Source organism: Rousettus aegyptiacus, unplaced genomic scaffold (assembly GCF_014176215.1).
Source record: "Rousettus aegyptiacus isolate mRouAeg1 unplaced genomic scaffold, mRouAeg1.p scaffold_m13_p_3, whole genome shotgun sequence".
Classification (NCBI taxonomy): Eukaryota; Metazoa; Chordata; class Mammalia; order Chiroptera; family Pteropodidae; genus Rousettus; species Rousettus aegyptiacus.
Window position 1 is genome coordinate 94,890,182 of NW_023416306.1, and position 24,103 is coordinate 94,914,284.

Genomic DNA, 24,103 nt, shown 5'->3' on the forward strand with positions numbered 1-24,103 from the left:
CTTTTTACCTTTATTAAACTTAAGGAAGTCAGACATAGTTTGACAATAAACAATGACAATCTGTTTCCTTACTACAATATGTTTTATAGTACACATCCAGTAGTGTCTATAGGATTGTACACTTACAAATTCAATTAAGATCAATGTATAAAATTTGCTTTGAAACGTGTAGAATTTGCAATAGGAGATTTTATATGAATGAAAAGTAAATATATATTTTAGATTTGAGTTTGTGCATTAAAATGCACTTTTGTCAATAATCAGTCAAGAAACCAGTGGCTTCCAAAGTACTAGCATTCTCCAAAACTATATTTAGAAAACAGTAAAATTAAAAATGTGTGTATTAAGATTTCTGTAAAAAATATCAACAGTATACAAAAATATGTTTACCACTGTCAAATTCTATTTATGGAATTCTATATTAAAAAATAATTTCAACCTTTATAAATTTAACTTAAAATACATAATAAAAAGGAAAAGAAAACCTTTTAAAAAAAGGTTATTCTAGTAAAAGGATTACAAATTTAGTAACTTGAGATGCTATTCTGGAACATATGCTACTACTAGTTCAAATGTGCAAGCTCCGACTTAACAAATGTTTAAAATATTTGAGTTTTAAAAACTGTGCCAAAATAAACCACATCTTTTCTAGAGATGACATATTTAGCTAAGCACGAGCAATATAAATCTTTCAACCATTCCACATATTTGTTTAAAAACCTCAGAAACCATGTGCACTTCTAATAAAACATGAAGAAAATACCAAAATCATTGGAGCCTAACAGTTGACTGTAAACCATTTTTTAAAAAAGGCAAATGTATTTTTTTTTGTGTGTGTGTCTGTGTGTATATACTTGTGTATATAGATGTATAAATGTGGTAAATATATGTATATAGATACATACATGTATATAGATATGAACAGTTTAATTGTAAATAATAGTGATCAACAACACAATACTGTCTTATGAAAAATTGGGTTCCATACAAACCATATGAGAGAAGTCAAAATGTATAAGCCATGCTATTTTATTATTACAATGCTTCATTGATCATGAATATTTTAAAATAGAAACTTTAAAAATTATGGCCTTCAAAAATACCAAACATAAAACTGTTTCCTATGCAACTGCGTACAATATTAAAAATATAAAATACTCTAAACCTTTTTTGTGGAGAAAAAAACCTATTTCTACCAGTAACTGATCTAATAAGATTCTTCAGTTTATTTGGATAAAGAAATACAGAAAGGATTAAGTTTCTCATTGAAAAAGGGAAAATCTTTTAAATAATTTTAACTTATAGCTTATTTATAAAAGTAAAATTAAATTTTCTCATATATAATTAACTAATAACTTTGCTGTAATTGCTTATACCTTGCTTATAACCAATAACCATGCTTATTTATTACTTGCCTATAACTGGGTTTATCTCTAACGGTCGCTCTGGGAGGTAGAGTGAGCCTTAAAGTTTAGACTTCCATTTGCTAAAACTACAGTCGGGTTTTAGCAACAGGCCAAATTACAAATAGTACAAAGCAACTCAAGGCTATTTTTTATTAACAATGAATTGTCACAATATACCTAATTAGTGAAGGCTAAGACAAAGTATACTTGTTACTATGACCCTATAGAGAAGGAGCATTAATGTGATGCTCTCTACACATGCAGTTCACAGTATTGTATTTCATTGAAAGAAATGCATACAAACTTGACTTTTAGAGAATTTATACGAATGCATATAAAAGAAATCATGTAATAATAACAGAAATAGTATGAGTCAAACCCTTTATTTAAAAAAAATATTTTTTAATAGAAAGGTTTGGAGACCTATGGTTGCATGGAGTTTAGTCATGAGACCTCAGTTTTAAGTCCTAGCCAGTCCTTGGCAAGTTCCTAGCCACTCGAGTCTGTTTTCCCATCAATAAAATGTATGTAATAACAACAATACCAAAATCATCATCATCATCGTTGTATGGCTGATATATATATAATGTATTATTATTATTGTTATTATATGGTTGTTGATAGGATCAAATATACAAATGTGAAATGACTTTTTAAGTCATTGAGTGCTACACACATTTGTGTTATCTTTTTTGCCTTTCTTCTGAACTACTTATTTTTACAAGGATAAGTGAATTCTGGTGTTACTGTAGGAATCAAACTTGATGTTTAAAGCAACATCTCTGGGCAGTGTGGAATACTTCTGAAGTTGCTTTATTATTGAATATATAGAGAACTGATCTTCAATGAGCAAGGTTATTCCCTCAAACACACAAAAAAGAGACTATGAAACATTGTTGGTGGATATTTTTAAGTGCAAGAAATCAATGAACGATACTATATGGCTGTAATACTTAGCATTTGTAATTTCATAGACAATTCATTTTCAAGGGGATGTGATATTTTGAGGATTATATGTACTGAACAATAGATGTTAGAATCTGTAAATTTAACTTTATAATATCAAATTCTATAAAAGTTCTGGATATTGATTACAGCAATCAGTTGCTCTAAACTGATCATTTAGGCATAGAAATAAATGTTCGGAAATTGTAAAAGATCTTTATGTTATACTTCGTGTTTCATAAAACCTCCAGCAAAATAACTCAAGAAAGGTTTGTTTATTCTTCAAGACTAAACTAAAAATTCAAGTCCACTTGGGATTTATTTGAAGAGGATTCAGGAATGGACTATTTTGTGGCAAGAATTGTTTCTCTTTACTTACCTTTATGACTCGAAAGGCGTTATTCCTTCATACATGGCGCTGTTACAGGTTTTAAGTAGAGCTCAGAAATTAGACTCCATGCATGACCAAATTATTTCCAATTTCTCTGTTTCTATAGTCACTTGCCTATGAGAGACTATAATTCTCTTTAGAACTACAGAGTAAATCCAGTTAGTTTCCTTTTAACCCCTGTTGTTCTTTATTTTCTAATTTCATAGTTTAAAAAAATAATTAAAAGCAGATAACATGAGTAAATTCTAAATTTAAATTCGATGGGATGATTCTAACTCTCAGTTTATATAATGGATTTAATAAGGAAGAAACTGAGTTTGTTGGCATTATGATTCTTTTGTCACTCTATGATAAAGCACCTTACATTTTCCTGCAGAGTTCAAAAAAAAAAAAATCAAATGGATAATTTTCACAGGCATATAAAAGAATAGTACCATACATTATTCTGTACTTGTCCTGAAAATAGGAAATGATAATTTAGTTCAATCTTAAAGATGAATTAAAAAATTGTACAGACTAAGAAAATTTTTCATTTGCCTATTTTCATGAATTCAATCTTTGTTTTTTTTTTTTTTTTATCCTGTTCCAGGCACAGTCATTTTCTATTGGCCTCTCATCTATCCAATCTAAAAGAAAGAAGATATTTTTCCCAGAGCCAAATACATAAATCTTAGTTTTATTAATAATTTTACATGATTAGATGTGACTGCTATGCTATAATGATTTTAAGTTATCTCTTAAAAGAAAAAGTAGGTAACCTGAATCAAATTGTAGGTTTTTTCCCCAAGTCCATATATTTTTACATTATAATTTTATTGTATATTTACAGATTGGTTTCTCCTCCTCCACAACAATTTAAATGATAATCTAAATAAAAATTGAAAAGAATACTGGACATGTTTGATGGCTTCTTGCTTTCTAGGAGGAAAATGTCATGCTGGCAAGTGCAAATTTTCAAGTCAAAAGTATCCCAGTCTATTAGACAGACTTGGCAATTGCTACAGCTTAAATAGAGTTTAGATAATTATTCAGACCAGACATTAAAAAATATTGATAATATGAATTTACAAGTACACATTAACAACATTTTCTTTTTATTGAAAACAGTCTGTATTATTTGTAGTGAAACAAATGTCATGCCTTAAATAATGTAATTTTAATGTATCAACTCTTATTAGAACAAATCATATATTTAATTCTTGGCATGTGTACTTAATAGACTTTAACACCAACAAAGATTACATGCATGCAGTAAAGGAAGACCGTTCACTCTTATATCTGAGTTTCTCTCATCAGGTAAGAAATAAACTCTATATTGAAAAATGCATGTATTTGAAGTTTTTACCTATAACACAGTAGATTAAGGTTTAGACAATATTTACTTTGCTGCATTTTGATTCAGAAAGGACCATATGTGAAGATACGATCCTGACCAACTTCACAATGTTTCTGTAATAGTCTCTTAGTAAAAGTTATATAAAATATAGTGAGATAGAAAATAGTTACAAAATAAACTACAACTTTATAGGTACCCTAAAAGTCTGTAGTTAATACATTTGGATAAATAACTCAAGTCAGCAGCAAAGTGGTTAAACATTTGTGATTTGATTTTATCTCAGCTTGGAATGTGGTTGGAGTGTCCCACTTCTAACAACTGTTTGCTAAGTTAAGGCTTTAGTGTTTACACAGTGTTGAATGAAGCAGCCTGGTCACCAGATGTGACTGCTTCCCAGACTGTCGTTTTTTTCAGTCAGACCACTGTCCTAATGGTCCCCGTTCCAACCTTCTTCCTCAGGACGTCCACCAGCCTTTCCAACCTAAGTTGGGGGAAGGGGGAGTGGAAAAGGGGGGAAGAATATAAAAATTGCAATTATTGTCAGAAATGTTTTGGCTGAGAAAGGACAGTATTTGCCTGTGACCAAGTAGCCCTGGTAGTCATGTTAAGAAACAAAGCATTACTGTAAGCAAGAGACTGGTACAAAGTGTCAAGAATTTGAGGTTTAAAAAACAGCAACAACACAAACTTTAACCCAGAATTTCATATTATGTCAGCATTAGATGCTACATGAAAAATATAAGATTACTCATTTTGATACACTTACCTACTTGCATTAAGGTTGTGAATCATTCATTTACTATGCAATGACAGCATGGCATATTCAAGATAGAGCAGTTTCAAACTGATTTTTACCTAAGAAGTACATATTTCAATACAGAAATACTAGCAATCTTACACCTGTTACTTTGCTAAATAAGTGACACATTGGTATACTGTACAATTCTTACGTATTAGATTTCTTTTTCATAGAATCAGCCAATAAAAATAAAGCTAGGAATTAGGGAGCTGGGGTGGGGGAGAACTTCACATTTCAGTGGCATACAAATATTTTAAATATATAAAAATGATTTGATGCTAATAAAGGCAGACTTTCTGTACTACATTTAAAAGAAGTTTCTGTTTCTAAGTGGTCTAAATAGGCTAGGAACGACTATATGTACTTTTTAGTCAAAGATAAGTGATTTTTAGTTGATTAAAAACTTACCAATTATACTGAAAATAGCATGAAAAGTTCAGAAGTCCATTCTGTGGTGTTCTTAGGCTACTCTATGGAAGGGAGACCACATTCATGTGGATCAGTGAGAGTTCTGCTTTACAAAAGATGATGATGGAATCAGGCCATTAATTGCTTTTTTTTCTTTTATTTTCTTTACTGAAAGTATAAAACCTTAACCAAAAACTGTGTGATACACAGAGAAATATTCTTTGTAAGTGATCGTGTCCAGCAGTTTTCATATATACAGTCTTCCCTCCTGAAAGACTGCTGAACGACACAGGCTAGTCTGCTCCAGCTTGCCTCATTTATATGAATCCAGGCACAAGAGTCCTTTGCAAATAAACTTAGCACAGAGCTAGACACTAAGCAATGAGGGTAGTTTTAGTGTCATACACACTGGTTTAGGTGAACTATTCAGCTGCATGCAACCCTGAAAACTAGCTCAAATTTATTGGGTGATTCTGCATATATTGAGTTCTGTTAGAAAACAGGAATATAAAATGAATTAACTCAGTGTATCAAAAATCTTTGCTTTGCAAAATATAGTAATGATCTTAGAGTAAAAATGCAAATCTTGTCTATGTCTGTTACCACAAATTTCTCAATGTAAGTTATACTTATGGAAGGAAATTTAACTTTGGGTGGCAAATACACGATGCAACATACAGATGACGTATTATTGAATTTTCCACTCGCAACCAAATAATTTTATTAACCAATGTCACACAAATAAATTTAATATAAACAAGAAGGGGAAGAAAAGTATTACACATTCATTAAAAATGCTTGAGCCTAGTGGTACAAACTCTTGAACTAGAAGATTCACTGCATGATTCACTCTATTCACAGACTGGTCTGTGTAAGTTGGACTTACACCTAGTGATAAAAACTAGAGCTTTCTTATACACTCTGAATATTACGATTCATAGGATTATATAAATCCCTTAATTTAGACAAAATTTCACTAACTTAAATTGTAGAGGAGAAAGAAAAAATATCGGTATGAAAATTTAAGTGTATTGTTAAAATATGACAGTAACTTGAATTAATTGCTAACCAATGGCTGCCAATAGAAATCCTGATGAGCCATTAGGACCATATCTCCACATATATTGTAAAAAGTCAGAAATATTACTTTCAAGTTGGTTGAATACTTACCTCCTCCACAATATGTGCGCTGTTAAAACTTCCTTATGATGTAAAAGTAAGCCTTATTCTGCACAGTTATTATTATCACCACAAATTCTCAATCAGTGGAAACCCAAACTGCTGAGATAAATCTGTGTCGTGCTTCTTTTGGTTCCTCCTTTACAGACAGGCTCATCTTACTTTTGTTTCCTTTTATACACTAGGATGTCTTTCCATTTAGAACTTGTATATCTTGCTAAGGAAAGAGGTTAGGAGGAAATACTTAAATATCATGTTTTGCAATGTCTTTTCTATATTTCAACAATTACGAGATCAACCACATTCTCGGTTTATCCAGGATGAATGATTTATGAAAATCTGATCTCAGAAATGAGAAAAATGTCAATTACTTAGTTTTGTAAAAGCTTACTGACTTCTGAAACACAATGAAGCACCTATTCCTTCCTGTAAGGAATGGAATACACCTGCCAAACCTGGACTGTGCCAACAGGAAGGTAAGTGTGTACGTCTGTTGAAGCACCTTGCAGGATTTGCCTGCAGGCTATTCTTTACTGTCCAAATCAATAATATCTTTTAAAAAATTATGTAGTTTACTAAAATAGGCTCCAACTGTTTTACATGTTACTCAACAACAGCTTCCCAAGAGCTTCATGAAGTAGGAAAAGGGTCAGAGCTAGGATTAGAATTTCTTCATTTTAAACATGAAGAAAGTGAAGTACAGACAAGTAAACCCTTATGCGAGGTCCTGTGGTAAAACAGTGAGAAATCTGGGCCAGGTTTCCTTGTTCATTAGTTTAAAGGTACTTCCACTAGGGTTTGGATGACTAGAGAACTAGTTTTCAGATTATAGATTAATGGATTGATTATTTGTCTTAATAGCTTCATTAAAAATTTCCCTCAAGTTCTTACTTAAGTCAAATTGAGAATGTATTTGCTGGTGTATTTCATCTGCTATTTTAGTAACATATCATAAAAAAGTAAATTGAGGACACTGTATATAATTAGGAAATAGTTACAATCTATTATTTGCTATAACTTCTATATAAACTTGAAAAATACATTTACAGCTATATTTTATATAGAAATCCCATTTTTAAAATTAACATTATTCAGTATATATATGTAGTACAATAAACTACATCATTTTTCATCAAGTAGGTGAACTATAACTTATTTACCAATTTCCCTAATTGGTTTATATCTATTTTTCACTCTTAATGAATACTGAGATATATTTTAAAAGGCAAGTAATGCTTAATGAATACTATGTACCAGGAACTATGAGATGTGATTATGCACATATTTAATTTTCATTATAACTCCATGGAGTAGATGTTATCATCAAATGACAAAGCGTATTGAGGGTAATTTGATCAGAGCCAAACTGCTAGTGAATTGTGGAGCTAGGATGTAATGCTACGTCTAATTACCACATCCTTGATCTCTCTGATGTGCTATACCACTTCCAAAAACACTGTGACTTTTAAGGCTTATTTCTGGACTTTTGTGGGCTTGAATTACTTTTATTAACTAGAACACTTTTTTTGCAAAGTGACAGAAAGGAGTAAAAACAGAAATTCTTCATCAACTGAATTGAACCAAAGTAAAAATCTCACTATAGATTCCATGTTGGAGAGTAATTTTTGTATTTGTCAATGTGAGAGTAGCATTGTCATTGACTACATACTTTTGTTCCCCAGAAAAAGCATTCTTACTATTTAGACAATGAGGTTACCCTATCAAACATAGGTAGCTTTAAAAATTTTTTTTCAAGGAGAAAAAACCAGAGAAATTCAAGAGAGATGGATAACAATCATCCTTCCAGCAGAGGAGACAGGAAATTCATGAAAAATGCTGCCCTCATTGTCTGCCATTAATATCAAAGATCTCGCCCTCTTTCAACAACAGCAGCAGAATGAAAAGAAGACTTTAAATGTTTTTGTTTTTGTTTTTTGCTTTGTGGCTGTTCTTCCTCTTCTGGTCTTTTTTAATGTTGAGCTTTTCATAATCTTTTCTTTACACTTTTCGTGCTTTCCTCAAGAGGTGTTATCTGCTCCCTTGATTCTACTTAAATGCTTATGACCTCCAAATACAGACCCCGTATCCAAAAGCACTCTTCTGAGTTTCAGACTTGCATATCCAACTGCCTCCTTCATGTTTCAGTATTTATCTTGATTAATGTTGCCATTCATTAATTCCCTCAACCTTGACGTTAAAAAAATTTAGAAAAACTTGATACATTATCATATTTTTTCTTCACTTCAGCTTGGACCTGTGAAAACTTTCTGATGAAATCACTAATGTAGACAATGGAAAGTGATAAAAGGATTTTAAACTCATCTAGTAACATTAATTGCATTTTAAAAAGATCACACTGGCAAGAATGTAGAAATGGGATGGTGGCAGGTTAGCTTACAGGTAGGAGGTCCAGACAGCTCCTAATTAAAACAATCCTAGTGAGCACTAGTGTGAATGTATTATACACTTAAAAATAGTTAAAATAGTAAATTTTATGTTATAGAGATTTATCGCAATAAAAAACTAATCCTAGTGACACTTGAACCAGAGCTACAGCAGCGCAGATGGAAAGAAGGTGCTGAATTTGAAATATATCTAGGATATGAAGATGAAAGGATTTTGTGACTTTTGAGGGTATGATGGGGTGATATGGGCTGGTCGAGAAGGATGACTTCCAGGTGTCTGGTTTTGGATAGGTAGTGATATACTAACCAAGACAGTGGAGAGGAAAAGCAGCAGATATTTGTTGGGGAGAAGTTCTGTGTGGAGAGTGAGCTCAGTTTGGTACATATAAATTTGAGGTGTGGGTGGGACAATAGTGGGGATGTTAAGTAGGCACTTGTATACATGAATCTGTGTTAAAGAGAGAATTCTAGGTTTATGATAGACATTTCAGTGCAACCAGTAAGCATAATTCCTATGGACCAGGTGTTGTTCTAGGCATTGATTATTCAAAAGATAGGACATGGCCCCTGCTCATAAGGAGCAGTGAGGTGGGGAAGTACATCCTTATATGGATAACTCTAATAAGTTATTGGTAGATGCTATAAATAAAAAGATAACCACAAGTATTAAACAGGACTAGTTTGGGTAGGAAAGGAAAGGGCTGCAAAAGCTTCCCGATGATGACTGGGCCAAGTATTAAATAAGAAGGAAATAGTCAAATAGTCACCTTGACAAGGGTGGTATGGAGAGGGGGAAGGATGGGCATTCCGGACAGAAAATAATATGTGTGAAGGCACAGAAGTATGAAAGCGCGATGTGTGCCAAGTCCTACCAGTAGTATAGTTTCTTGGGATCATTAAGTAGGAGTCTGAGAAGGACAGGGCATGAGGCAAGAGAGGAGGGCCATGACTAGGTCTTGCTTTAAGTTGCCACTGGAGCCATGGGAGTAGATAGAAATGTTTAGAAATAGAAATGTAAAAGGAGAAGTGAGGTGGGAAGAGGGCAGAACCAAAATGAAAACAAGTATTTAAAGTAAAGAGGTTGGCAAATGAATTTGAGAAAATAGGAAAGTAAAAGTTGGATCAAAAATAGGTGCTATAAAAGAACCAAAAAAGAGAATCACAGGCTCAACAGGGGTCAATACTTAAACCAGATCAAAGTAAAAAGTGCCCATTTGATTAGGAAATGGCAATCTTTTTCAGTGCAGTTTTAATGGCATGATGGAAGTAGGAGGAAGCTTGAATGGAATGTGGAAAAGTAAAGACCAAGCATAGGCTATTTCATAAGAATTTGGTTAGAAAGTAAAGAGGGCTATAGCTATAAGGAGATGTAAGGGTGAGGAAATTTTTAATGGAATGGGTGGTATATGAATGTTTGTGGACTATGGGAGAGAAGACTATAGGAAGACACTAAAGTATAAGAGATGAAGATACCTTGTTAAGTAGGGTCTCAGAAGATGTGATTATTAGCACGACTTGCAATACATTCACTGATAATATGACTGGACAACATTTTTTTGGAGACCAAAGGGAAAGAGGTAGGAAGAATACAGCTGTGGATAATTCTGTAGGTGTAGGGGAAGTTAATTGACAAAACTCATACCTGCAAGATTCAATTTTCCCCATGGAGTAGGAAGTGAAGTTCTCTGTGAAAGCATAGGGTAAAGAAAAAGGTTGAAGGAGAATGGAGATGGTTTAATGGGACAAGAAAGGGAAGTGATCTGGGGCATGTAAAAAGAATGGTAGGTGGGACTGATTGCCCAACTACAGCTAGAGACTACAAAATTTGTAGAAGACATAGTAGTATGACTTTTTTTTTTTTTCCTCATCAGCTCTATACTCTGGGGGTAGATATGGGGAGGGAATATTATAGGAGATGTCACATATAAGTATGACTCATAGAGCAAATGAGCTGAGACATATAAGGGTATAAGACTGTGAACTGGGGAGAAAGTGATTAAACCTAGAATCCAGATTGGGTGGAGAAGAAAGAAAGTCTATAAGGAACTGTTAGTTTAGGGACAAGTGGAAGGAGCCAAGGACTAGATATCTTAATCTGTGTTGAAGCTAAAAAGCAAGGCTAATTGAAATAAGGCTGTTATTGTCAAAGAAGCAACTTTAACCTTTGGATTTCAGATGTAGGAAAGTTCTGTGGGATGGTAACATCCACTGTAGCTGAAGTGGAGTAGAGATAAAGGGCATTAACATTCAGGAGGCAAAAAAAATAGGACAGATTATTGACATTGATACTGACATTCCTTAGCATGAAGTTGGGGTAGAGAGGCAGACATTGAATCAGGCACCCGAAACTCACATTAAGGGAATGGCACTGATCAGATCAGGAGATATCACTGAAGTAGAGACAGAGAGTGATAAAGCTGGATGATCTAATCTGATCATCTGTGGCATAGAAACAAATTTCTAGGCTGTGATGACATTTCGCAAATATGGTGTGTTTGTAGAGCCTTGCTTCCTGAAGTTGATATGCCTAATATGGTTCACAGTACACAGCACTTACTCCATTCTTAAATTAAAATTTAATGATCGGTCTGTATTGCAACATTCGAGATATCTTCATTGAAAAGTCCATGAGTCACTCTTTATCAAAACCAAATAATAAATTCCAAAACATTACTAGTCTAATGCTATTAGGAAAGTGCTGTGCATTTTGCCTTACCAAAAGGGATATCATTTAAAAGAAATTGAACAGGTCCACTATTAAATAGATAGAGACTTAAAGTAAACCTTGATTTTATAACACTTGAAGCCTAAAACATTTCTGTAACATTTCTTGTTAGCAAGCTCAGTTAATAACGAATTGTGGTTGAGTTAATTTATTTACCTGGAACTGGACACTATAACTAACAATAATAGTTCAAATAAGATTTCAATTATAATTATACTAGAGAAAATGAAAAAATTGATAATAGTAGAAATGTGGAAAGCTAAAGTAATTATCACAAGATCAATTTACTGAAGGAAAAAGAGGATGTAGGACAATTATTTACAATATAAATTTATATAAAGTATTTTGAAAAGCATAAAAATTTCATAATAAATAGATAAGTAGATAATAAATAGGGACTCTAGATGAACACTACTTTTAAGATTTTTATCATAAAACATCTTATCAATGCACATGACTGCAGTAATTATTAAAAATCTTAGCCTAGTTTATATGTTATTGATAAATTTAAATGAATATACTACAACAATTAGAATCAACTATTCGTCTCACTATTAACCCTCATTTCAAGACCTTTGAGATTAAGTAGAAGCCAAAAATGTATTTAAAAGGCTCTTGTACTGTCTATTTTACCCACTGCATTCAGGTATCTCCAATATTTTATGACTCTCAAGAGATCTGAGAATTTCCATTATAATCGAAATGTTGGTAAACTTATAGATTATATAGACTGAAACAAAATATATACCTAGAAATAATAACTTTCAAATCAATACTGTAAATTAAATATACATAGTTTTTACAGCGTCTGCCATCCCAAACACAAGATACTAAGGAAATAAAGCTTACAAAATTTTTGTGGCTCTTGAAATGATTTTGGGCCATGTTTTCCCTACCCTACATATAAAATGGTTCCTGTAATATTTGTTTTGTTTGAGCCAGTCATAGGGCAGAACTATGAGAGTGCAAGTTTGTCATTTCTCATAGAGGTATGTCTAAAATAAATTGGTAATGATGGAATTCCAACAGAAGTAAAGAAATCTAGAGAGAAAAAACCAAATCCAAATTCAGAAATCAAAACCAATGTCGAGCAGAAATTTACCCAATGGCACTTCTCCCACTTCCCATTAAGAATCTAGTCTCCTCATCTTTTCCTCCCATTTACTCTAAATACTAGACTTTAAAAAAATATTTCTTTTTAAATAATAATGTTATGTGGTTAAAAAAAAAAGGCTACCTAGTTTATCTGCATTTTATTATAAAACAAAGCTTTAACCTAAATCTGTAAATCTCATGGCAGAATTGCAGGTATCAACTGATAGGTATCAAAATAGACATATTTTGGGAATTGCTTTGTCTCTTAAGTGATACCAGGCATGTGACTATCTATCATCTTTGTCTACAGATTGTCCCTACTTGTCAACTGGTATTTTTGGCTGGATTTATACTTATTAAAAAACAAAGAAAATAAAAACAACAAAAAAATGGGTATTTGCAGTCAATATTTAATTTTTTTAGATAATTAAATTTATTGAGGTGACATTCATTAATAAAATTATATAGGTTTCTTGTTTATGATTCAATAATACATCATATGTATTGTGTGTTCACCACCTGAATTACCTTCCATCACCATATAATATCATTGTCACTAACCATTTACTAGTTTCTTGTTTTCTACCATAACTTTAAAATTAATCAAACCTAATTTAATCCTTTCCTCAAAATGATTTTGCTTTATAAAAAGATATTGAGTTACTAGAATAAAAGATACAAAGAAATATGGACAGCTTAATTTAGCTCCTCAGATGTCACTGTATTAAGCATTTTCATTCATTTTTTTAGAAATATTTTTGAGTATTTATTCCATAAATGGCACCTTTTAAAACAGTTGTTGTTTCCTACAAAGTTTTTAGGTGTGTCTACTGTAGATATCTGTCATATGAAGTCTTTTTACAAATACAAAAATCCTTTGTAAAGATGGACCATAAAAGGAATTCTCAATTATAGCGCATTATAATATAAAATACTGAGCTCCAGGATATACCTTTTAAAAAATAGTTCTAAGGTCTTAAGTATTGTGAACAAGAGGTTGTATAATACAAGAAGATAAAACGAGAAAGTAAGAGTACATGTACTCAGGCATCAGGATTTCGGGGTCCATTTTATTTACCATGCTTTGTTTAGCTTCAGTTTTAGATTTATATTAACACTAAGGAATTGCTTCCTAACTTGAAATTCAACAATAAACTTAAATTTATCTCTGAGATTAAATAGAACACAGAAAAAGTTTGCACATGTATATTCAACTGTGCTTAGATTAGATAAACAACATTCCTTAGCGTCATGAATATCTAAGGTAGACAAGGTGCTAAAAAGTTACCTGTATTTTAAATGTAAACTAATAATTGCTCTCTTCTATATAACCTTGAAAAATCAGGCTCACCGATCAATCATAATATCAATTAGTATCAATCTAGGTGACTAATAAACCTAAGAATTACAACAATCAAAATATGTAAAACTTGAGAGGAAAAAAAATGGCGTAGATGATAGAGGCTCTGTTCATCCCTCTGGTGACCAAATCAAAGTTGTAACAGAAACAAGGAACAGCAGCAAGGAAAGATCACCTGGGATCTAGATGGACAAGACATACAACTAGGAGAAGTCAAGAAAATCATCCTGCAATGGCAGAAGGTAGGACGGGGAGAGGACATGGCACGTCCTGGTCTTGAGAGACTGAGTGAGACCCAGGCTACTGCAGCAGCAGAAGCCTCTTAAAGGGGCCACATCCCCAAGTGGATTTTGGCGGTGATGAACCCGCTCACTCTGAACACCATTGCCTATTGGGCTGTGCGCAGGGGGCACCAGGGACTTACAGGGAGACATTGTTGAAGTGAGGGTCTAGGTGAGACTTGCTCTGTACAGAAGTGCCAGCAGTATTCATTGTTCCCTGTTGAGCCCCCCACCTCCCAGTGCTTGGACACAGTGCTGCCATAGCTGTTATATCATCAAACTGGATAACAGAGGTCACTCCGCCCTGAAACATTGCCACCCCCAATTCGTGGCTCCACCCAAGCCACATCCAGGCTTATCTTCAGAGAGTCAGATGCTCCTTGCTGAGCAGTGCCTAGACTCACACTGGAGGCAGCTGGCCTTGGTTTCTGGTGTGGCCTTTTGAGGCCACTATAAACACAGCATCTGTGGATTGCTTGCTGAATCTTAACAGGTGGCCCTGGAGGGGTAGAGGCTTGGGCTAAATTTGGCCTGCAGCTGAACCCCTCTCAGGACTGTGCCACTGAACACCTACTTCACAAATCCATACTAATAAGACCGAGAGACTTAGGAACTTTCTTTAGTATACAGAAACAGACACGGGAAGGCAGCCAAAATGGGAAGACAAAGCAGCAGAAACCATATGAGAAAAGAACAGAGATCCAGATATAATGGAGTCAAGTAATTTAACAGATGCAGAGTTCGAAACACTGGTTATAAAGATGCTCAATGAGCTTCTGGTTAAATTCAGTCAGAACTTCAACAAAGAGATAAAAAACATAAAATGGAAATGGAAATTACAAAAGAGAACAAGTCTGAAATGAAGAACACATTATCTGAGATGAGAAGCATATTAAATGGAATAATCAAAGGAAGAAACAGAGTGAATAAAGAAAAAGATCAAATGCCCTATCTAGAGCATGGGAAAGCCAAGGACATTCAATCGGAATGGCAAGAGATAAGATGCCAAGACTATAAAAATAATTTAAAGAGCATATGAGACACTGTTAAGGGTCTAAGTATCCGTCTGATTGGTATAACTGAAGAAAATCAAGATGTCGAACAGCTATTTGAAGAAATAACGATGGAAAACTTCCCTAACCTGGTGAAGGAAATGGACATAAAACCCCCAGGAAGCTCAGAGAATTCCAGAAATCAGGGATCCAAAGAGGCCCACACCAAGACACATCATAATTAAAATGCCGAAGGTTAAATACAAAGCAGCAAGAGAAAAACAAATAATTACAAATAAGGGAATACCCATATGACTGGCAGCTGATTTCTCAAAAGAAACTATGCAGGACAGAAGGGCTTGGCAAAACATATTCAACAGGATGAAGATCCAGGATCTACAACCAAGAATAATTTATCCAGCAAAGCTATCATTTAGAGTTGAAGGACAGATAAAGAGCTTCCAAGACAAAAATAAGCTAAAGGAATTTATCACCACCAAGCCACTATTACAGGAAATGTTGGAGGGACTTCTTTAAGAAGAAAAACATGTGTCAAAAATAGGAATAAAGAATGGTAATGATTATATTCCTATCAATAAGTACTTTAAATGGAAAAGAATTAAGTGTTCCAACCAAAAGATAGAGTGGCTGAAGGGGTAAGAAAACAAGACCCCTACATATAAAGAAGAAGGGGATAGAGAAAGATACTGCTTTGATGGACCTAAAAGGAATTTAAATCAGACAGAAAGATAAACTCTATATGATTTCGCTTATATGCAGAATCTAAGGAATAAAAAGAACAAACTAATCAAAAACAGACTCACAAATATATTGGACGATATGGTGTCGAACAGAAAGGAGGGGGGTTTGGGGAGCTGGGAGGATGGGGTGAAAGGTTAAAGAAGTACAAATTAGTAACTTATGGATGGACATGGGGATGGGGAGCATGGCATAGGGAATGCAATTAGCATTAATACGTTGGCTGGGTGGAGGGTCAGGAGAGGAAGGGTGCAATTGCAGGGATTGTTTTATGAACTATGTACTGTATACTTAAAACTAGATAAAAAATTAAATTTAAAAACTGTGTAAAACTTGGCATTTTGTACTTTTGTTTTACCCTATTTAAAAATTAGATCATGGAGGATTAAAGCTATATTTCCTTCTTTATATATCTCTAAGGTAATTATTTCAAGTTTTGGATTTTAAAATAAAAATTTTAGTGTAATTTATCCAGGGCTTACTTAAGACTTTGTTAGTAAATGAGATATTTAGACAGTCTGCTGAATTCTAATTAGTCTATGGCCGCACTAGTGCAATGGATGATACTACTAGAAAAGTACTTAGAGAAGAAAATGGAATTATTTTGCTTATGACCCTAACAACATCAGAAAATGATTGAGATAATAGGATGATTTAAGATCAAGAGACAATTTTATTGTTTTTTCTTTTCACTTTGTCTAACAGAGGATTTTAAATCATGTAAGAATCCTAAGAAACAGCTGAAACTTATTAAATTTCGTTAACCAATGTCACCATACATGGAAGGAAGGAAGGAAGGAAGGAAATCCCAAGAAAACTCAACACCAGTAACAAGCCCAAGAGGCTCTAATGAAAGCAGGGACAATACATATTTTGTTCATCACTGTATTCTGGGTTACTAGCAGAACAGTCTCTAGAAAATCAACAGGATATTGTTCATTTGTTTATAAATATCACACACATGTTCTGGGAATTAGGAGTAATTTCATCTAGTTTCAATTTCAAAGTAATGGACTGAAATCTTGATGACTCCTAATAGTAGGTTTCGAGAATAAAGAAGGCAAATTACCTCATGTGAAAATTTGTAGTAAATATTTCATTTAGTCAAGGGCCTTTGCAGAAGCATACCAAATGATAAAGCAATTACCTGAAAAGAGATTTCTCTCACTTTGAAAGGAGGGAGTTTGGGGACTTGGGAAAAACGTTAAATGAAATTTCACCCTCAGTGAGAACTACGTTAAGATTATCCTTTTAGTTTCAGGATGAATTTAGTTAATGTGCTAACAACGAATTACTGGTTCATTAAAAATCAGCATCTTCAGCTCTTACTTTTGATTTTGTAACTTTTCAGAAGGAAAAAGGAAGCATACGAAAGAATGAAATTGTTATGGAGATAAATTACTTATGTATGTTATATGGGAGAAGCATCAGAGTCAAAAATAAGAAGGCACATGACAAAATGTAGGAGAAAACAAACTGATAACAAGAACAACCATTTTAACTATTCCATTCAAAACTCCTGATTTCTTAGAATTGAAACAAGTTATGCTAGTGGTATTTTTAAAAAAAAGATGGAGATGAGTGGTAAGGTTCCTCTTCTTTTTCTTATTCTGTTTTTTTGTGTTCTGTCCTGCTCCACAGCTTCTAGAACAGTCCTTTGCAAAAGTTACATCTGAAGGCACACAGAAGACCTTTACTTCTTTTACTAAAATAAACTGTTTGTTGTATCATTGTTCTATTTAAAATATCATAGTTACACTGTTTTTAGTGTCTTTTGTTAAAAATTAAGTGATAAGTTATTTCCTTTTTCAATATTGTTTTGAAAACTACTCAATTATATTGTCCTAATATATATATATATATATATATATATATATATATATTTTCCCAATGGATTACTGTTCCTTGGTTTCAAGGATACAGTAAGTGGAAAATTGAAGTTTAATCTTGTTCATGGTATTTTTAGGCTATTATGTAGTCACTGTTTCTTTTTGACAGTTTAAAATTGAATGTTATCAGACTTAGATATTTTACATCAAGTCTAAAATTTTTTATGTGAATAAAAATTTTTCTAAAACATCAAAATTTAACTAAGTAATAAAATCATGAAAGAAAGGTAGATTTCTCTGAAAAGTTTATGATAGTCATTGAACATACACTAATTTGAATTGGCATCAAAACAACATAAAAAAGGGTACATGTTACAAAGGTCTATACCACATATGGAAAAGAACGAAACAGATTTGTATTTCATCTATTTCAAAAATTTTATCTATTCCAACCACATACATTTTTTTTGGTACTTTATAGATAAAGGAATTCTGGATGTATAGAAAGATGAGCATTTATGACTGAGTTTCATTTTTTTCTGATTTCTGATTTTTAAATGCCACTTATTAGGGTAATTTCCATTCTTTAATATCCATTCACTTCACAGTTAATACTTTTCAAGCACCACAGAAGACTTGAAATTAAATCACACACATCTTTCTTTTTTTGTGTTAAAGTGTTAGTATTAAGGATTAACGGGCTTTATTCTTAGTATCTAGATTATTCGCTGGCAGTAAGTTAGAGACATAGGGACAGAGGAACTCTTCCGAGCTGGCAGGACACTATTTAGTAATTTGCTTTAGGGGATTGAGTTACACTGATTTTAAATGTGAATTATACTTATGTTTAAATTTATTTACAGTGAGTAGTTTATTCACTGAGATGGATTTTTCATATATTTCCTCAGGACTTACAGCATTTGAACTGTTAGTAATACAGATTTTTATATTCTAGAAACTACCTTAAATTTAGTGCAAAGATAATAAATAAGGCCTCCTATATTTATAATGATTATGATTTACAGGATATGATACAGCATTTCGTAAGGCCAATAAAAACTATTCTTTTATCTTAATTGGCAGAGCATTCCCACCCGGGTGCGAAGAGCAACACCTCAAACCTGCCTCCTGATAAAACTGACAAAATCCTAAAGATTTTTCAAATATTCTGTAAAGTATGAGACAGAAGAGTTAAAATTAATTGTTATTTTCCCTTAGTTTAGGTAGTGTTTATTGTTATTTTTCCTTACTTTAGGTCCTGGTATATGTTTCGTTATCAAATTTGGTAGAAATACTTCTTTTGAGTGAGTAACATAGATGATATTAATGAATAATTGCTGTAAAACTTTGCTAATAGCCCATCCTCATCGTGCCATTTTAAGCAAAAAACATTATACAAATTATTTCTACAAGCTGCTTTCAGTTGCTTATATCTAGACTTTTAAATATCTGCCCACCAGCCTGGTTTAGATAATTTTTCTTGATATCACCTCAGGAACTGATTGGATCTGATGTTTGCCTAGAAGAGGAGTTACATACTGCCTTTTGAAGAATGACACTTTAAACTACGACCTTGACATTTGGCCTATTTTTGAATGGCTTGAAATATAGCTTTTAAGAATAATATTTATCATTCAGAATAACTGTGGACATTGTGACTGTTAGCACCAAACTCCACAGAAAGCATTTAATTATGTGGGAAACAGGGTTATATAATCTAAATTGCTATCATTCCAAAGACATCCCTGAGGGTATTTCTATTATTCCCAGAGAAGAATCCTTAGAAGCCCTTCCTTACTTTTGCTCTTCAGTTTCTGGAAGCCAATTTTGATGAGTTTTATATCTGCCATCAGACAGAATATTCTCAAACAATATTTTTTTTCTCATAAGTTTATAAGTTAGAGTTACACAGAAAGAAATGAAATTAGTTCTTAGCACTGAACTAAAGACATTCTATTAATGGAGCTGTGTTGTTCCTATCTCTTAGGCAGGGAATCTTAAAATACTGACTTCTTTGCCTTTCACATCTCTTTAGTCACTAGATCATATTGTTTTTCTCTACAGTGTTTCTGATATGAATCCCTTCCTCCCATTCTCACTGCCACCAGCCTACACAAGCACAGTAGTTTTCTACACTATTATACTATATTATTATGATGGCTTTTTAGCTGGTACTCTTCCCTCTGGCACCAATCTGCGTCAATTAGTATTCCAAATGCTAAGTGAGACTGATGACCCTAAAATGCTATTTCTATCAAATAACCTTTGCTGCTTTCAAAACTCTAAAATGGCTTTATTCTTTATCACATGAAATTTAAGTGCCTTTGGATACTTTTGAAGGCATTCAGCAATCAAGCCTAGCCTAGACTATTTGATGTCATCACAGGAACCTCTACTCCTGCCAGGCTGACCTTTGTGCTTACTGTACTGTCTCCTCTCAGTACCTCTGCTTCATTTATACTGCTTCTTTCCTCTCTGCTTTAGCCGTATACCACCCATTCTACAGGACCAGGTTCAATTTCCTTGAGGCCCTCCTTTTCTGTGTATTACTGGCACTGAACAACTAACAGCTTATTTAGTACCATTCTGGTCTATGAAATAATAATAGAAAGGCAAAATGTATATTAACATATTTACTAGCATTATATACAGATGCAGGATGCCAGATACTTTTTAACTTAACAATTCTATTTCCAGGAATTTGTGCCTTTTCTAAATATTTAGCTACAACTATGTTCAATGAAGCAGTATTTGGAAATAACTAAATACCAATGTTCTAAACTCCTTATGGGCAAGAGGTGTTTAGCATACTTTTTATTGATTCCACCCAATTTAACAGAGAGCTAAGTACATGACAGTTTTTTTGGGGTTGCCTTTATATCTGGTAATAACAGTAACGGAGTTGAAAATATAATCCAAATTTATTGCTTTTTTCCTCCCTACACTGGTCCATATTTCTCACTAAAATCTCCTATCTTTTCAATTTTTAATTCCATATAGTGTGTAGTTAGATTAACTAGATTTTTTTGTATTAATGCTGACAACGAAACAGCTAGGAGATAAGGTATTGCCAGCTATTAAAGAACAAGTTGAAAGAGTTCATCTTACTCATAATTGTTACTTTTTTGCCAAAAAGTTTCCATAGGCAGTATGCTTCTCATGCTATGTACATACACCCAGTTAAGTCATTCTTCATGTTAACCTGTGCTAGTCCAGTATTTTGACATGCTGAGAACTGAGGGTGACTTACTATCCTTAAAGCAAGCTATTAACTCCCATCTGAACTTTCTCACTCAATCTGAACTATACTGTAGGGCATCTTTTTGATGAAAGCACACTCTGTCTTTTTCAGCTTCATATATTTCTGCTCTATTATGTGCCAGTGTCTTTGAAGCGTATAAAAAAATCCATATTAAAAAGTACAAAAATTTTGAATAAACATTTTCTCTGTCCTTGTACCAAAAGAAATGTATCTAAATTAAATTCTAGCTATCACTATGTATCTTTATATACACACCTTTTACAATTTAGGTCATTCTTATCATAGAAAGTATTTATGATAATGTGTTTTATAAATTGAAGGCAAGATGAAATATTATCTATCTACTATAAGAAATCTAGTACCATACATATCTTTCTCTTTTCTATATACCCGGAGATTTAAAATCTGTTGTTTTTCAATTGCATCTCCATATAACTTAATTGTTTTTCTCATTAATAGAAACCTTTTCTAACAATTCTAAGTTTTAATTCAATTCTACCTCCACAAATTTGTGCCTCCTGCAATAATTGCAGATATGGGCAGACATTTAGTTCTAAGTATGTTTATTGTAGTAGTATTTAAAAACAACCAAATAGTAACAATCACAAATTAAATTATGGCACACAATGCATTAAGTCATTAAATTATTTAATAAAAGATTACATATAATGATATGGAAAGTTATTCATAATATCAAGTTAATCAGTTTATATTGTATGCACTGTGTAAAAACATTTTGTAAAAATGTTTTTTCCCCTAAAATTAATGTACATTGCTTTAGTAATTTGCAAAAATATATGTTGTAGTTAAAAAGCTTTTAAAAAATGTTTGGCCTATTAAGAACTGTATTATTTAATATTTCTCTCAATAAAGAGGAACACATGTACATAACTACTAACAGAGTGTTTGAAAGAAAAATGCAGCCTCTTTCTCTTCCCATTCTAATTTTTTGTGGCTGAATGCTCCACGAGTTTGGAAATCCTATGAGGCTGACAAAAAGCACAAGGCTTAAAAGTTACATAAAGTGTTTATATTTAGTATGTATGTTATACAGGTTTTATAATTTTACTTCCTAATAGCTGAAATTTTCCTAGAAAAATAAACACAGGGACATATGGTTTTTAAGATCATAAATCAAGGCTGTACAATTTTGCTAATTAAATATTTTCAAATAAAAATCATTTGTACTGAAAGAGACATTTCCTTATATGGTCAAAGCTACCTCAGGTACTTTCCTTTAATCTCCCACACCCAAGTGAAGCCAATGCAGCATTAAAGAGTTCAAACTTCTCACTGTGTTTTGATCCTGTTTGTTCTATCCTTGCAGGATATTTGCTTTGGAAGAGGAGATTTATGGCTGAAGAACTATGACTAAATGGCTTATTTGCTGAGATAAATCAACCTGAATTAGTGTTAAGGTATAAAAACTATTACCCACACAACTACTAATTAATAAAAACCCTTTGTTTAAAAGGAAAAAAAGTACACAAATATCATGTTTATAAATAGTTCTAATACCTTTTCTAGGCAGATAGTCATTAATAATAATAATAATAATAAAATAATAATAATAAAAATCTCAAATAAGCAATCAAGAGAAGCTGTCATAGTTATCATAAAGTACTACAATTTAATAAATAAATCTGACAATATAGAGAAAAAAACTTAAAATTAACATAAGCAAAGTTTTAAACAGAGAAAAATCATCATAGTACATATAATAAAAAGCTTATTTATTTACTATACACAGAGTTTATGTTAGTTAATCAATAAAAGTTGATGAACAGTCCGATACAAAAATGGGAAAAGGTCATCAACAGGCAGTTCACATAAAAATAAAAATATAAAAGATTGCTTAACTCTATTCAAAATTAAAGTAATACATATTAAAATAAGATATAATTTTTCATCTTTCTGATTGGAAGATTAAAAACTCTGATAATATTAAATAGTGGTGAAGCCTGGGGAAATAAGCATTCTCATAGATTATTAGTTATTCATATACGTTTTAAAGGAATAATTTGGCAATTTTTGGAATTAAGGCACACTCTTTGAATCTTAAATTTTTCATTTCTAGGAATTTATCTTATAGATATATTGAAAGAACTACACAAAAATATGTTTAAGGAAGTCTGTTCACTTGTAGCATTGTTTGTAATAGCAAATTAAAAACAACCCAAATAAATAAACCCAAATTCTTTTCTCACAGAATTTGTACTCTAGACTATAAAATATTTATATACAGAATAATTTTTTAAGCTTCATATTATAACTTTACAATGTCTTATATAGACTGGAAATGAACAATTAGTGCTTATATTTTTGAAAGTCTGTAAGGAAGTTGATAATATTTTAGAGACTGAAATTCCAAAGTTAATTTTTTTTTTTTTTTTAGCACTATAACTATACTGATGTGCCTCTACCTTTCTTAGGCACATCTTATAAATTCTTATTCATGAGTAGGCAAAATTCTTTGGTTAAAATAGTGGTCGCATTCACAGCATTGTGAAGAAAGAGGCTTTCGGAAGGTCCAAACAGCTTGCATTTGGGCTCTAGTGAGAACTCGATGATATGAAATAATTTTATTTGTTTCTACAGTTTGCCCTCTCTTTTTGTAGTACATTTCTCAAAAGCTATCTGGAGCCTGTAATAAAAGGACATCTTTTCCAGAGAAAAACCACAAATTCCCCTTCATGTGTGGCACTTGACTTTTTCTTTTTACTTAACCCAACTAATGAGTAGTTATGCATCTCACTAAACATAAAACTTAACTGACTTGTGAGATTCCAGAAAAAAATTTTAACAACAATGGTATAAAGTTTTGGAGAAATGTTGAAATAAGAAAAGTCTCACTGTGACAAAACCCTCATAACAAATGCAGCCTAATCCTCTATGTTACCACATGATCTGGTATTAGAATGTAGGAGACAT

General features: G+C 32.6%; 1 protein-coding gene across 4 annotated transcripts in view; it reads right to left on the reverse strand.

The window, feature by feature from the left end:
- Positions 1-3,801: 3,801 nt before the first annotated feature.
- Positions 3,802-24,103, reverse strand: part of MIPOL1 (mirror-image polydactyly 1) — a 231,853-nt gene continuing 211,551 nt past the window's right edge. For all 4 annotated transcript variants that reach the window (XM_016138601.2, XM_016138599.2, XM_036238290.1 and 1 more), the window contains one exon: positions 3,802-4,559. In XM_016138601.2, the coding sequence (XP_015994087.1) occupies positions 4,493-4,559 (67 nt within the window). In that variant the 3' untranslated portion in view covers positions 3,802-4,492. The remainder of the gene's footprint in view (positions 4,560-24,103) is intronic.